At 42.3% G+C, this 15,928-nt stretch overlaps 1 protein-coding gene across 1 annotated transcript in view; it reads left to right on the top strand.

Moving 5' to 3' along the window:
• The window catches only part of pcloa (piccolo presynaptic cytomatrix protein a), a 66,967-nt gene that overhangs the window by 27,477 nt on the left and 23,562 nt on the right, over window positions 1–15,928 (top strand). Inside the window, exons 5-11 of the mRNA XM_042511151.1 lie at window positions 1,154–5,237; window positions 5,578–7,109; window positions 8,830–10,894; window positions 12,605–12,652; window positions 13,187–13,269; window positions 13,924–13,999; window positions 15,007–15,132. Coding sequence (XP_042367085.1) covers window positions 1,154–5,237; window positions 5,578–7,109; window positions 8,830–10,894; window positions 12,605–12,652; window positions 13,187–13,269; window positions 13,924–13,999; window positions 15,007–15,132 — 8,014 coding nt within the window. The remainder of the gene's footprint in view (window positions 1–1,153; window positions 5,238–5,577; window positions 7,110–8,829; window positions 10,895–12,604; window positions 12,653–13,186; window positions 13,270–13,923; window positions 14,000–15,006; window positions 15,133–15,928) is intronic.

Below are 15,928 nucleotides of genomic sequence, written 5' to 3'. Positions count from 1 at the left end.
TCCTCAGCTGTCATTAGTGAGACACAAGTCACAGATAAAACCTCTGAGGAGAAAGTCATTCAGGATGAGACAAAAACTGGTTCACAAAATGCAAACAGTATTTCTGAAAATCAACATGTAGCAGAGACGGAGGCGATAGCTATGACAGGCAGTGATGAAAAAACGCTCGAGAAAGTTGCAGAGCAAAGAGTGTCAATCAAAGAGGAGGAAGACAAACTTGACAAAAAAGAGGCTGAGTCACAACCTCATGCTGGCAACATCCAGGAACTTATTTCAGTATCAGAGACGAGTGCAGTTGGTGACAAAGATGGAACTGCAGAGTCTGATGTAGGAAAGAACACACCATCAAAGAGGGATGAAGTATCAGAGACAGCTTCGGTAAATGGAGGTTTATCTGTATCAGTAGCTTCAGTCCCTGTAGCCGAACCTGAAGTCCCAGTAGTTAGTGAGCAGGACAAAGGCCCATCGGAGGAGAATATTGACATGGAGGAGAAAAAGGAGGCTGTAGCTCCACCTTTGGGAAAGTCCAGTGATGACGATGCAGTTGCTGAGGTGACCATAGTCTTTAGCACAAACAGTGGTAGATAACGAGTATCTTTGTACAACTGTTTGCTCCTTTTCTGCTATATGTTTAACAAATGCATTTCACTACATGTAGATGTCAGTTATATAGAAATGGTTGAAATAAATATTGTGCCATATTGAAAATTAATATCAAGCCAATGCAATATGCTGTAGACTGTTTGGATAACAGACTATATTTATCAAATACCTGAAGAGTGGAACTTGGATAGCAGCTGGCAAATAGTTTAAATCAGTCAGTTGACCTAAAAGGCATCAAAAAATGCCTCAGATTTCCATCATCATTGCTGTTTGGGATGCTAAGTACTTGAACTTGCTACATAAACTGAGAATATCATACTAAACTAAGTGGGTTTTGCTGTCATTACTTGTTAAAACATTTAGAGGAAAGATACACTTTTCTCATAATTAATGAAGTTTCTAGTAAGCATGTTTTCATGTCCATTTGTTATTCCTCAAGAATTTATATGTACCCAGATAGTTCACATGTACCAAACTTTGATATTCCCTTTTTTTTTTCTTGCAATATCTGAGGACAGAAAATTAATTGTGCCATATTTTAATCCAACAGGTGAAAACGGTGGAGACCTTGAAAGAGCCTGCAGAGAAAGAAATGACTGCCAAAGACAGCAGTCCCACCAGCCCATCTGACCTAGCCAAGCTGGAAAGCACAGTCCTTCCCATTCTTGAGGCCCAGGCAAGCACACAACCAAAGGATGATGAGGAGAAACTAACTGACACTCTGAAGACAAGACGTAAATTAGAGGTGCTTCCTCTCTCACCTGACTCACCCAGCTCAGAGGATGACAGAGAACTTTCTGAAAAGAATGCCAAAGGTGCCACAAAGAAAAAGCTACTTGTGCCCATGGATGTTCGGGCAGATTCCCTGGATGATAGCAGTGAAAGCTTTGGAAAAGAAAGCCCAATGTCTGGGGATGATGAGGAATTTATCCGAAAACAGATAATGGAAATGAGCGAGAATGAGGATGCTTCCCCGTCTGATGAGGAAAACCTAGTGCGGCGCAAAATCAGAGAGAATGAGAAGAAGCAAATGGAGCAGCAGGCAACAGAGAGGAGTACATCAGGAAAAAGCAGGCGACTAACCAAGAAAAGCACTATAAGTCCAGATGATGAGGAAGATAAGCAATTCCATGGCTCATTGGATAAACCTGATATGGAGAAAGAGGAGGGACAAGAGGAGCATCAGAGTGGTACTGCAGTTCGCAAATTCCGAACAATGGAGCTCAATACAACCAGCAGCCCTGTGCGTATACCTAATGATGACGGAGAACCTGAAATGGAAAGTCTTACAGACTCTCCAGATGATCGATCCAGAGGTGAGGGGTCATCCAGCCTCCATGCATCCAGCTTCACTCCTGGTACTTCCCCAACATCCCTCTCATCACTTGATGAAGACAGTGACAGTAGCAGTCCTAGCCATATTCGTTCTGGTGAGGGCAAACAACAAAGGAAAGCCAAACACAGACAGCCTGGTCAAATGCTGCCAACTATTGAAGACTCTTCTGAGGAAGAAGAGTTACGGGAAGAAGAGGAGCTGCTCAAGGAGCAAGAAAAACAGAAGGGCTCTGGGAAGAAATCCAAGAAAGACAAAGAAGAGATTCGAGCCCAGAGGAGGCGAGAGCGGCCAAAGACGCCACCAAGCAACCTTTCCCCCATTGAGGATGCCTCACCAACTGAGGAACTGAGGCAAGAAGCTGAGATGGAGGAAATCAGACGATCTTCTTGCTCTGATTTCTCCCCCAGTATTGAATCAGATTCTGAAGGGTTTGAAATCCATGCCTCAAAGATTGCAGCAGTTCAGAAAACGTATCAACTGCCTGTATCAGTGTCTCTCCACTCCCCAACAGATGATCAAAATCCTGATGAACCACAGAAAAAACCTCTCAAATCTGCTGATGAGGCTTATGAGGAAATAATGCTGAGGGTTAAGTCTCCAACACTTGAGAAAGGGGAGATTCAACCAGGAAAAGAGTCCCTTTATGGAGGCATGCTTATTGAAGACTATGCCTATGCATCTCTTATTGACAATTCAACAGCTGATCAGGTCGACTCAGAGAAGATTTTTGTTCCTACTCAGCCAAAAAAACTGAGATCACCCGATGAAGTTTATGAAGACATGATAAAGAAGAGGAAGGAATTCATGCAGCTGGAGCAGGAATATCAAAATATGCAGCCAATGAAAGAAGGCACTAATCCAAAAATTGTGTTGCAACCTGCTGAGAATACTTTCTCTAAAAGCAGCACAGTAACATTAGGCAAAGATGGGAAACCATTGTTGGATGCTGAAGCTGCCTATGAAGAGCTAATTAAAAGAGTGCTGACCCCTGGAACAAGTCCAACTCAGCAGGAGCCAGAAGTGGAAACCACTGCATCTAGGAGGGCACTCCACCCCATTCCAGACTTGAAGGTGACTCAGTGCTCTTCGGGAGAACTGTCGTCTGATGACGAGAGTATGCTTAAAAAGGAAGAGGATACAACTGCAGTATCAGACACAACATCAGCTGTGGAAACTGAGTCAGTGAAAGTGGTTTCTGAGTCCCCTCCATTGTCCACATCTGATCAGCAACCTCACATCACAATCGCAGAATCCCAGGCTGATGTTGTGGACTTATCAAGCACACTCCCCAAAGCATCACCCTCTGTGATTGTCAGTGTATCACCCTTGCCCACAGTTCCTCAGTACACACCCAGTATTCCCAGTGTAGTGTCAACTGCCCCGCCTATACCCCCCAAGCCAAGCGTCCTGCGTAGGGCTAATTCTCAGGAAAAAACAGAAGTACCTGTTGCACCACCACTGCCTCCTCCCACCCCACCAAAACCAACAGTTTTTCCAAGGAAAGCTCCAGTTCCACTTCCACCTCAGGCTACTGCAACTCCAGTCAGGCCAGAAACAGTGGCTATGACTGTAGCCCCAGCACCACCTATAAGACAAACAGGTACACCAATGTACAAGCCTCATGTTCCTCCTCCTGTTGCCCCAAAGCCAGCCATTCATGCAGGGATTGGGGATAGCCACCGACCAGTACATGGTGTCAAACCACCAATTGCACCAAAACCTGGCTCGCAGCCTTCTTCACCTGCCCATGCCTCACATCCACCAAGACCCACTGTACTTCCCACTGGTCCGACTGACAATGTCCTAAATCTGAGCCCGTCTTCTGAGAGCAAGCCGTTTCAACCCTCACCAAAGTCTCCTTCTTCTCCACGATATGCCAGTAATCTTCGTGACACATATGTAGTCATCACACTGCCATCTCAGCCCAGCTCTCCAGTAGACAGCGTCTCAACTCAAGCTCCATCTAGCCCTGGCCCAGCATCTCCTTCACGCCAAGTTCAGTCCCAAAGTTATCAACAACCACAGCCTCAACCTCAATCATATCCTCAGCAGCATCCACAACCAACACCTCCTCAAACAACCAGGGTGCCTCTGGCATACACACGAGTCACAGAATCCATTGAAAGTCAGGAGATTTGTGGCCCAGAAAAACATGTATCTAGCTCTTGTCACATAATTGAGGCTATATCTGCCTCGGCACAGCCAAATGTGGTTATACCTAACCTGATCTCTCAAGTGGTCACAACTGAAGTCCAAAGGACCACTGTTTCTGTTGTTCATGAAAGGACACCACCACCAGTGCCAGCTCCGAGGGCAAATGGCGTCCCAATCTCGATGGAGAAACCTAAGCCCCAATTGCCAGCACAGAATGGACAGGCCATCCAACCTTCCGAGGTGGTTGATCTTAGGACAATGAAGGTGGACCCAGGATCCAATATGAATGGCATGGATCTGTCTGCTGGCCCAGACTCAAGACGTCAGTCCTTGGCAACTGATGTCAGTCGTCAGAACAGTGCAGTGCAATCACCTGTGGTCAACCTCAGTGCTGAATCATCCACTGTCTCTATAGTGACTGATAGTATCACCATTGTGACCTGTTCTGCCACCATCCAACAATGTGACAATGTAGACACCTCTCAAGTGTCTTCAGTGCCCCTTCAGTTAACAAAAAATAAAGCATTTGAGCCTGTTTCTCAGATTATATATCGACCAATTGATTCACAGCCGCCCACTCATGCTGGTACAGAGATCCCTATTAACCTCTCAGTCGGATCAGTCACAGGTGGAGGGACTTTCCAGACCACCCCTGTCACCATTGCACCCACTTGTGTTGCAAATTGTGTTGCCAATGGATTAACTACAGGTACAACTACAGTGGCAGGAGCTGTTGACCTAAGCACTACAAAACCATTCAATACTGTGGTATCAGTGGATGCTGCTTCTGCAGAAGTTGTCACAGCTGTCATCACAGATGATGATGGCAAACCAGTGGATCTGACTGCAGGGAAAAGAGCTGTATGCTGTGATGTTGTGTACAAGCTCCCATTTGCAAGTAGCTGCACTACTCAGCAACCTACCACACCCCTGCCTGAAGACCGTTTTGGATATCGTGATGACCATTACCAGTATGACCGATCACCCTACGGCATGAGAGGGTTTGGTGGAATTAAACCATCGATGTCAGACACTAACCTAGCAGAAGCTGGCCTATTCTTTTACAAGAGTAAGAACAGCTATAATTTCAGTGGCACCACAGATGGTGCAGTAGACCTTACCTCAGCAAAGATTTCTGATGCAGGTCAGTGGAGTGACATTGCAGATTTGTCACTTAAATGTCAGTTTGAACTGCCTCAACTCATCCTTGGCTAATGTGGCATTTTTGGTTTGTTTTTTGCTTTTCTCTTTGTTTTGCATGGACAATTATTTTTTTTTGCTTTTTTTTGCCCATTCACCGTGATATTTTTGCATGTGCCTGCATGCTGTTACTGTACACCTTGTTTATATGCGTTGCACTAATCAACGTTGGAGTTTGTTTTTTCTTTTCCACCTTTTTTCATTATTTGGATAAGGCATGGTTTGCTTCAACATGAATAAGTCTGCATTATTTGGACTCAACTGATATTTTTTGACTTTGACAGGTGAAGCTGTGGACTACTCCAAGAAAGGGACTTATGCAGGAATGACAATTCCACCCTATTCCCAAGGCAGAGTCACAAGTGCTGTTGGTACACTCTTTGGTACAAGTAGTGTTTTGAGATCATCAAATGGGGTGGTCTATTCCTCTGTTGCAGCACCAATCCCATCTACATATGCTATTACCACCCAACCTGGGTCCATCTTTAGTACAACATACAACACTCTGTCAGGTATGCATACCAGCGACACCATGCCTTCCCTGTCCAACCTCCAGAATTTGCCACTGACAAGGTCCCACAGTTTCTTGTCCACCATCTCCACTACAGAAGAACAAGGAGATACCCCACTCAATCTGGAGATCTCTAGAGGGGGTAGTTCGAATGCTGTCACCACAGCAACAACCTCCTTATCCCTTGATACCTACACTGATGCATCCCTCGAGGCTATAGCTGCTTCACTGGAGGCTTTGTCTTCACCTATGGTTCCTGGGGATGGGCAGTATCAGGCAGAGCGTGAGAGGCTAGAGATGGAGAAACTCAAGCAACAACGCCTAGCTGAGGAATTAGAGTGGGAGCGCCAAGAGATTCAGCGTTTCCGAGAGCAAGAACAGCTCTTGGTGCAGAAGGAACTGGAGGAGCTGCAGGCCATGAAGCAGCAGATTCTGTCCCAACAAGAAGAGGAAAGACAGGCTCACCTTATGATGCAGAAAGAAACTTATGCCCAGCAACAACAGCAGCTTGAGCAGATTCAGAGACTCCAAGAGCAACTGCGCATGCAACTGGAAGAGCAGAAGCTTCGTCAGATGTACCCAGGTGGGGACATACCAGGGCATGGCATACAGGAGGCTCTTGTCTTAGGACCCGATGGCACAGTGCTGTCCCGAAAGATTACGGACAGTGGGTGCCAGACAGATGAAGAGGATGAAGCAGTCAGCAAAGCTTACACAGCAGGGCGAAAAAAGAGAAGTGCTAAAAAGAGTGTTGACAGTTGTGTGCAGACTGATGATGAGGATCAAGATGAATGGGAGGCTAAGAGCAGAAGCCGACAAAGCAGGCCACGCACTGCCAGGGGGGATAGGGGTGGGCAGTCAGATATGTCTCTTCAAGCGCACACTGAGATTTCTATACAAACAGATACCGAGGGAAACATTAGAATGGACACCAGGATGGAGTTGTCTGACTCTGAGAGGACTTCACCAAAGAAACGACCTACACCCTTAGAAATAGGTCAGTCTTCTAACCTGAAAGTTGAATCCTCTATGCTTCAAGCCCCTCCTAAATCTCCCAAAGTGCTCTATTCACCAATATCCCCCTGCATATCCCCTAGCAAATCCCTTGAGTTTGTGTCCTATGACAAATCACTAGGTGATACAAGCCCACAGAAGCTAAAAGGAGGTACGGATCCATCAAAAGCATCTCCAGGTAGTCCCAGGGGACCAAAAGCCATGCAGCGATCCATGTCTGACCCTAAGCCTATGAGTCCAACCGGAGAAGAAAGATCAACTTCTGGCACCCAATGTGGTGATAGCTATACTGTGAGTACTATACACATTACTCTTACTCTGACATATATATAAAAAAGAACATTGGTGCTGGCTAACAATAAAAAGTAGATTTATTTTGTATGTAGGAAGATTAGGATGTTATTTGCCTTTAAACTGTTCTTTTGGTTTATAATGTGCCAAACTTATTCAGATGTTTCTAGGGAGGTATTTCCAGCTTCAGTCCATTGCTCGATAAAATACCATTGTAGCAGCTCTAATTATGACAGTTTTTCTTAGTTTTAGTGTGTTATGTATAGAAGCCGAGAATGGCCGTGCTTCCCTTTTTTTTAATGCGATTATCTTGAGATCAAGAGATAGCTATTGTGTTACCCTGAGAAAACGAGGTTTGGTATCTTGTGATAATGAGATGAATGCAAAAAGGCTGTTTCTTCTTATTAGGCAACTTATGTTTATCAGAGATCAGGAGTGCTATGCAAGCACGCATCAATAGCGTCTTGACAACTGTAGCAACTGATTTAAGTTGAAACTGTCAGATCAAGGAGTGCCCCTCACTGATATTATTGATTGCATTAGAGGCTCTTCATTACCATTTTAATCTGGCCATTCTCTGCTTCCACACTTATGTCTTCAGGTTTTACCCAAGTTTTATTCAGCTTGTCCTTTAAATTAATGTTATCCACTTACAGTTCAGATACAGAATTTGACTTTTTTACTAATACCTGAGTGTATTTGTCCAGTTCAACAAGAAAAAAGAAAAAAAATCACTTTATACTTTATAAAAATTCATTTTCTAGATATTACTGTGAATTAATGCTGTTCAAAAATTACTGCCCCATATACAGCTTACTATAAGTCCTGCATCTTTCAACACAAACTTAACAATTCTTTGTCATCTCATGCTCATGTAGCACAAGTGACATGATGTCTCAGTGGTTAGCTGTCCTGCCCCACAGCAAGAGTTTGCATGTTCTCTTCATGCTTGCATGAGTAAGCTTGCACACCACACTGTGTGACAAACATGTTTGTCACTTGGAGTTCTGCTGCCATTTTTCTTCATCACATAGCTGGCCTTGGAAGCACTGATATGCTGTATGCATTTCTACCATAATAGTGTGTTATGTGTTATGAAAACAAAAAAGCTAGAATTTGATTTTAGTATGTGGACACACATACATAGGGAAAGATATACATAAAGGTAGGTATAAGAAACAACTGAATAGAATACATAGCCACTTAGGCATCTGTTGTTGCTCCTAGCCCTCATGTGGTATGGAAGTCAGTTTTCTGCCTGAGCAATTCACTGTTGAGAAACTCATACATAAAAGGATGGAAATGAGCTGAGCTTGCAGGAATACTGAGCTGTCAGAGATCCATAGAGGCTTAATGTGAATAAATTATTTCTTTTGAAACCAAGCTTAGGCATGTGCAATATAGTGAAAAGTGGGTAAAAATTATGGACAGGAATACATATTATCCTGGAATGCACAAAAGGTGAACAAAAGGTGTGATTTCCAATAACCTTTTAATACACTCAAATACACCATGATGATATCCTAATTTATAGTCATGACTTTACTTGATACCCTGAGCAGTTATCTCAAGATAATTTTAGCTGAGTGATACAGTTCAGAGAAAGTCATTTTTCAAATTCTGAGCACTACATAACCAGTTGCCTCATTTATTTTAGGGATTAAGGAAACGGTTTGAATTCCTACAGTCCTCATCTTTTTTTTTGTTACTTTTCCTATAGGGGAAAAGCTCAGGTGGTACTCCAACAGGCACTCAAAAGAAGGTGAAGAGGACTCTCCCCAATCCACCATCAGAGGATGAGTCAACAACGACTGGCCAGACAGCATACAGCACTGGTTCGGCCCGCCGAAGAATGTGCCGCAATTCCAACATGGCACGTGCCAAGATCCTGCAAGACATTGATCGCGAGCTAGATCTGGTAGAGCGTGAATCTTCCAAGCTACGGAAAAGACAAGCAGAGCTAGATGAGGAAGAGAAAGAGATTGATGCCAAGCTTAGGTACCTGGAGATGGGCATTAATCGTAGAAAAGATGTGCTATTGAAGGAGAGAGAGAAGAGAGAAAGGGCTTATTTACAGAGTGTTGCAGAGGACAGAGACTACATGTCAGACAGTGAGGTTAGTAACATACGAGAGACGAGAGGTGGCCTTGGAGGTGGTGAAGATGAGGAGATTGAAGGTCATGGTCTTGAACGCCCAAGGACAGCTCCTCAGTCAGAACTGGATGACTTTGTCCCACCTCAAACCAAGCATGAATATGGAAAATACTCCCAGTACCAGTACAATACCAGCCAATACCAGCAATCGATCTACCAACCCACCCAGTCCTACCAATCTCATTCTCTCTACTCCTCTGTCCCCTCGCTAACTAGCTCCCAGCAGCAGAGTTACCACCAGATGCTCCTGTTGCAACAGAAAGCTGCCAGACAAGCTGCCCTCCTCTCAGAGCTGGATGCAACTAAGTATGATGTCATTAGCCGCCAGCCTGATCCAACATCATCAGCTTACCTGGGAGTCAAGTATGACAAATATGGCAACCACCTTGACCTCAGAGCTTTGGAGGTGGGAAGCCTAGCACGTAGCCCCATGTCTGCTGTCTCCGATTCCTATTACACAGATGTAGATCATCATACACCTAGGAGTTACATGTTGCTGGAAGATGCTGCAGAACTGGCTAAGGGCTCCACAGGTCTGTCTTCATCTTACAGTCTAGCTGAGAGGGAGTTGGCCAAGGCTGAGAAGCTGCTGCGCAGGAGTGCTGCAGATCTGGGGTCTACTGACTATCTGGGATCCACATCTAGACTGCACACATTTGGAAAGACCCCTGATGAAGAGGATACAATGGAGGAACCCTATGAACTGAAACTGCTGAAGCAGCAGCTCAAGCAAGAGTTTAGGAGAAGTACAGGGTCAGAAAACTTGGAACAATTGACAGGCCTTTCCCAGCACTACTATTCCCCAAGCTCAAGCATCTCTAGTTACTCCCAAAGACATTATCCAAAGTCAGACAAGTACAGCATCAGTCGACTTACTCTAGAGAAGCAGGCGGCCAAACAACTCCCAGCATCCATGCTCTACCAAAAACACAAGACTCCATTGTTAGATCCTAAGATCTCTTCAAAGTATTCCTCTATTACAGACAACAGGGGTTTGGAGACAGACTACACTAGCTATCTTGGGTCTACCAGTGCATCAGCAAGATCCAGCCGCCTCTCGCAAGATGAGATTACCTTTGGCCTTCGTAAAAATATTGCTGAGCAACAAAAATACCTAGGGTCCACTTTGGGTGCCAACTTGGCAGGGTCACTAAACTTGGGCCAGAGTTTAGGTTTGGACTCTTCCTACCCTAGTGGTAGTCGCTCAAGACCCTCATCCAGACCCACATCCTGCTATGGTTTGGACTTGTCGATTAAAAGAGACCCTTCAAGCTCTTCGCTGAGGCTTAAAGGGGACGGTGAAACATCTGGAGATGTAACAAGCTATCAAACCCCATCTGGTCGCACCAAACCTACCAGCCTTCCCATTGTGCAGAGTGGTCGTGGGCGAATACCTATAGTGGCGCAGAACTCAGAGGAAGAGAGTCCATTGAGCCCTGTTGGGCAACCTATGGGCATGGCCCGGGCATCGGCGGGACCTCTGCCACCCATCTCAGCTGACTCAAGGGACCAGTTTGGGTCCTGCCTTTCCTTGCAGGATTCTCAGCAGCAACATATCAGGGAAGAGCCAACCAGGGGTAGGGGTTATGTGCTTCTGGATGACCTTCAGGGCACCATGTCAGATAGTGAAGGTAAAACACAGACTTGTCAAATTGTCACTCATTTCCTACTTAATATTTCATCCTTGAGAGTGTCTGGTTATGGGGTGTCTTGCTTGCATTTTAGTATGATTGTGTATAATATTTAGCTGTTGTGTGTTTACTGAAAGTCTGCATGTTTCTAACCTTAACTTTGGTGAATGTATACTCTTTTTGTTTTCTGGTGTCAGTACTTGTGGTCACTCAGTTGACTTCTGGTATGCATGCATGACTCTTTGCATTTTGCTCTATGTCTTCTAGGGTTTGCTTGAATGTATTTTTATGCATGCATTGTGTTTCTGTCTGCATTCCAGATATTGTGTAACACTTTCCCATGTTAGTTCACTGCATGACACCTAATAGTCTATCTTCCTGTTACAGCTACATTGTGTGGGAGGTTCCCCTCCTCAAATAGCAGTTGCTTACTTGTGGCAGTCTGCATGTTGTCATTTGTAGCTGTTTTAGCTCTTAAAGAAGATTTTCACAGTCTTTTGAATTCTGCCCCTCAAGCATACAAGGCTTGAGCAACAGTAGCGGAAAGAAATCCTTCAAAATGTAGGTCATATCTTGAAAACTTTTTCCCCCACAAATGATACACTGAAAAGTGCCTCCCCCACTTACAAAATTTATATAATTGGTACAGAATTCTGTCAGTTAAACCACGTCTTTTACAATTACTGTTAAAAATAACAACAAATTGTAATAATACAGCCAATATTATATGAATTATACTTTTTGGATGTTACAATAGTTTATGTGTAAATTATAGTGTTTGTGTATTTCATTATATTGTAATATTTAAGTGTATAAATATATTTGTGGGTTGAACTATTATGATACCAATCTAGGCAAGATCAAGGTGTTACCAAATTACAGTGACATGCAAATAATAGTTTAAAGCAGATACTGTCATAATTCTTTGAATGCTTGACATCAGATTGCAACACTTACATGTGTGTAATAAATATAAAACTTTAACTTGCATGTGTTGTTGTGAATACTTGCTTGCATGTATTGTGATACATCAGCGGCTTTATGTTGCATGGAGTACATTAATGCCTATTAACTATTCTGTACAGTTTCTTCAAATTGCATTTCCCAAAGGTTTTATTGCATTTTCTGTATTTTTGACTTTAGGACATAAAACAGTGTGATTAAAAAAAAACGACAGAACAAGGATACAGTTTAAACTGTCATTTGCTGAGCAAGCATTTACTTATGTTTCTTTATTTTTTTTTGTACACGTACTGAAATCATACAATATTCTGACCTCATCACTAAGCCGAACCAGTTTTTGCAGAATTTGCTGAAGTGTTTTATTCCTCTTTTTCTTTTTCTTTTTTGATTTAGAGCATACACTTTGGGTAAATCTCAGTTTACTGGTGTTTGGCTTGGTAATACAAGACTAATAATTAAATTCATAAGCAATATATACAACTAAAAACCATATCATCACACTAATTGCTGCTTTTTTAAAGTAGTAATGGAGCAACGACTTGGTCAGTTTATAAGTGTTGTCATGAAAAGGGATGCAAAATGTGACACCTTTATTATTTTCAGATAGAGGTAACACTGTTTAACTTTCTGCTTTAAACATTTAAATACCCCAGATCTAAGTTTTCTTGAATGCAGCATAACTACTTGTTGAGGAATTCGTATGGATCCCATCATTTTGCAATATAAACCCATTTGCCTTGATTCCAGCGCTAAGTGATTCCCTGATGGCTTTGAACAGAGACGATGCGACCAATGGTAGAGTATTAGTTCAGTTCTCCAGTCATCCATTAGCTATTAACATATTAACCCGCACCACACAAATGCACCACAATCACCATGAACAAATGTTGGGGAGGTTTAACACACTTGTAGAATGGCACATGAATGCCTACATTTTGCAATTCTAACAAATTTCAATCAGTTTCCTAACCTTTATTTTTGACATACCCAACATTTACATTCAGAAAACAACTGCACCATAGGTTCAGACTATGCTTCTATACATACTGTACTAATACGTTTATTTACTCTAAAACTGCATTTTGCCTGCTTATTTTACACCTGTGAGAAATGTGTTGCTTGGCATTCTTTCCTCTTCTCTCAAGAAAATGAAATAACTTTCCAGCCGTTGTTTTTTTTTTCCACAATCACTAATAAGTCTATATTTTTCATGACTTTAATTTTGCTTAATGACATTTAATAGCCATAATATGATCAAAGACCTATGTAGTCGGATGAAAATGTCTCCTTAAATTGGTTCTGAAGTGGTGCTTGTTTTTATCCCTGAAGCCTACCACCTCAGACGAGAGGAGACAGACTGGTTTGACAAACCAAGAGACGGACGGTCAGAGAACGGACAAGAGAAGAGACAGGTGAAACAGGAAAAAAAAAGACACACACACACACACACACATACTGATGTCAAGTTTTCACATGTGCTGTTTACCAAGTCCAAGTGGTGATGACATGCATGCACTCGCACTAATTTGCCTGGATATTTATATGTGGTGTGTACGCACAGGGGCGTCGCAGTGAGGGAAAAAATTAGGAGAGATTAGGCTATAGTAGGCCCCATTGGGGAGGGAGTCTGGAATGTTTGGTTTTGTTTGCATTTTTTTAAAGTAATGGGTTCCCTAACTAAAGTAAGATGGCTAACTAACAAAGAAACAGAAAAAAAAGTTTTAAAAAAATCAAATAATTCTGTAACATAATAAATGTATTTTTTCTCTATAGCTTTTTTAAAATAATTTTCTAAATTTACTAATTTCTTGCAATTTGTGAAACATTTAGTACCAAGTTGCTTGTTACCTTTTTTTTTTCCCATGTTTTTCAATCAAACTCAATTTGCTTAGGGTTCACAGATTTAAATGTTTATGAAGCGTGTCTAAAAGCAAAACAAGAAAAGAGATGTCAGGTTTTAAAGGGTTAATGCAAGTAACTTAAATGCCACAGATATGTCCATATTTAAACTGTTTCCCATTGACCTTGTGCATACTTGACATCTCACCATTGTGTATGGGCCACAGGGAAAAGGCCCGTACTACCCCTTCCCTCACCTCAGGGTCAAACTACAGAGGGATCCCAAAGATCGCAGTGTCTCAGGTAAAGTACCTCGATTTACTACATTTCATCCAATAACAACAAAAGCAGCATTCTGGGAGTATAGGAATAATATGCATTTAGAGAGGCATGTAGTACAAGCTAATGTGTTATTGACTGTGATGTATGCTTCAGACTTTATTGACCCCATTGCTTACTGACTGTATCAAATATGCACTGCTGACAGCATGCACATTGTTTTCCCTTGATTGATTTTGATCATAAAATAGATTCCAAAATAAGAAAAAAGAAGACAGTAAAATGTACACATTAATATGGATCTTAACATCCTATTAGCTTTACAGAGCATGACTAAAGCGCTTCATGCATTTTATTTACTTGATATTCATGCCAGATCTGAACAAACTGGCGAGTCACTTCCCCTGCCATTACGTTCCATCACACCATTCCTCCAGGCTCAAAGCAGGCAGACATTTCATTTCCTGGCTTCCCTTTTGATTTGGCTCTTTTCCACACTCATCAGTCATTGCAATGCTCAAAATGGCGTATCCCTCACAATCAGGATTATTTTACGCAATCAACAGACAGACCCACAAAGGAAGAGTTTTGTTTACGAGGACCCGGTGCTGAACTGAGTCATTTTGTTCTTGTTTCTACAACCGTGTTAAATAGCTTCTGCTTCTGTGTAGGTGAAGTTCTTTTATGTGTGACCCACAGAAATAGAATAGGCTGGAATTTGTGGACAAACAGCTAAGGGGTTGGCATGTATGACGCTGGAAAAAAGTTTTCAAGCTGGCCAGCAAATCACGTAACAGAAAAGTTTTAATGCCTTTTTTGTTATGTGTATTTAGGCTGACCAAGTACCTAAATGACTGCCTACATAACCAACTTCCTGTACTACCTAAAAACAAATCCTTTGGACAAACTTCTCAGGAAACACACAAAAAAATGTACTTTTGAAAATAAAAAATAAAAGTGGATGTTTACTGATGATACTGAAGGCAAATCAGTAATTCCATTCACCAGTCTTTGTTTTTGGTACCTAACAGGAAATGGTCTGGGTATCCGTGTGGTTGGAGGGAAAGAGGTCCCTGCCAGTAATGGAGACATCGGGGCTTATGTTGCCAAAGTCCTACCTGGAGGAGCTGCAGAGCAAACAGGAAAGATTCTTGAAGGTAAGATCTGTAAAAACATTAAAACTGTGCCCTTAAGCAAAAAAAAGGAGGCTAGACATAAAGAAAATTACTTAGAAAGGATATTCTGAAGATTATTTAATTTACATATTTTCATGCTGCCCAGGTGCCAGAATAAAATACTGGCCGTTCACATTTCTGCAAGCCATTAACGTTACATTTCTACACACATTTCACACCAAGTTAAAGCCAAAGCGTAATATTTTCCTCACCAAGCTGTTTTCGTGATTTAACCTAACCACACATCAACCATATTAATGTTACGGCATAAAATTGAAAATGTAAATGTTACATTTCTGCGTCTGCTACATTTGAAAGGTACAAATTCAGGGTTTTTTTCCCATTTGTGGCAGCCTGCCACGATCATCTGTCACCACATATTGATTTTATATTTTTAGAGCTGGACCGTTTAGTAGGAGTGCTATTGCAATCTATGTACTGTTCTGTACTTCTCTGCAGCAGCTGCTCCTTTCATCCATTGATCTGATCTGATCAGCTCTGACCAGTTTGACTGATCAGTTATCCACCACGCGATTTAAATGCCTCTGACTGACTCTGTGTTCACGGACCCACAAAAACCTTCAACTTTAGGGGGGGGCACAGATACATAAAAAAGAGGAAAAATGTCACATACAGTAAGCCCTGGTGAAATTTCACTAAGGTAGAAAGATACTTTTGTTTTATACACAGCATAGCTTGAAACTGCAACAGTTGCGTTTCACCACGTAACCATCGCGCACTAACCCTTAATATATGACCTGTGATTTCACCCTTACAC

This window comes from Plectropomus leopardus, chromosome 22, assembly GCF_008729295.1.
Source record: "Plectropomus leopardus isolate mb chromosome 22, YSFRI_Pleo_2.0, whole genome shotgun sequence".
Lineage (NCBI taxonomy): Eukaryota > Metazoa > Chordata > Actinopteri > Perciformes > Serranidae > Plectropomus > Plectropomus leopardus.
The sequence above is the reverse complement of the archived record's forward strand: the minus strand, read 5'-3'. Positions and strand labels throughout refer to the sequence as shown.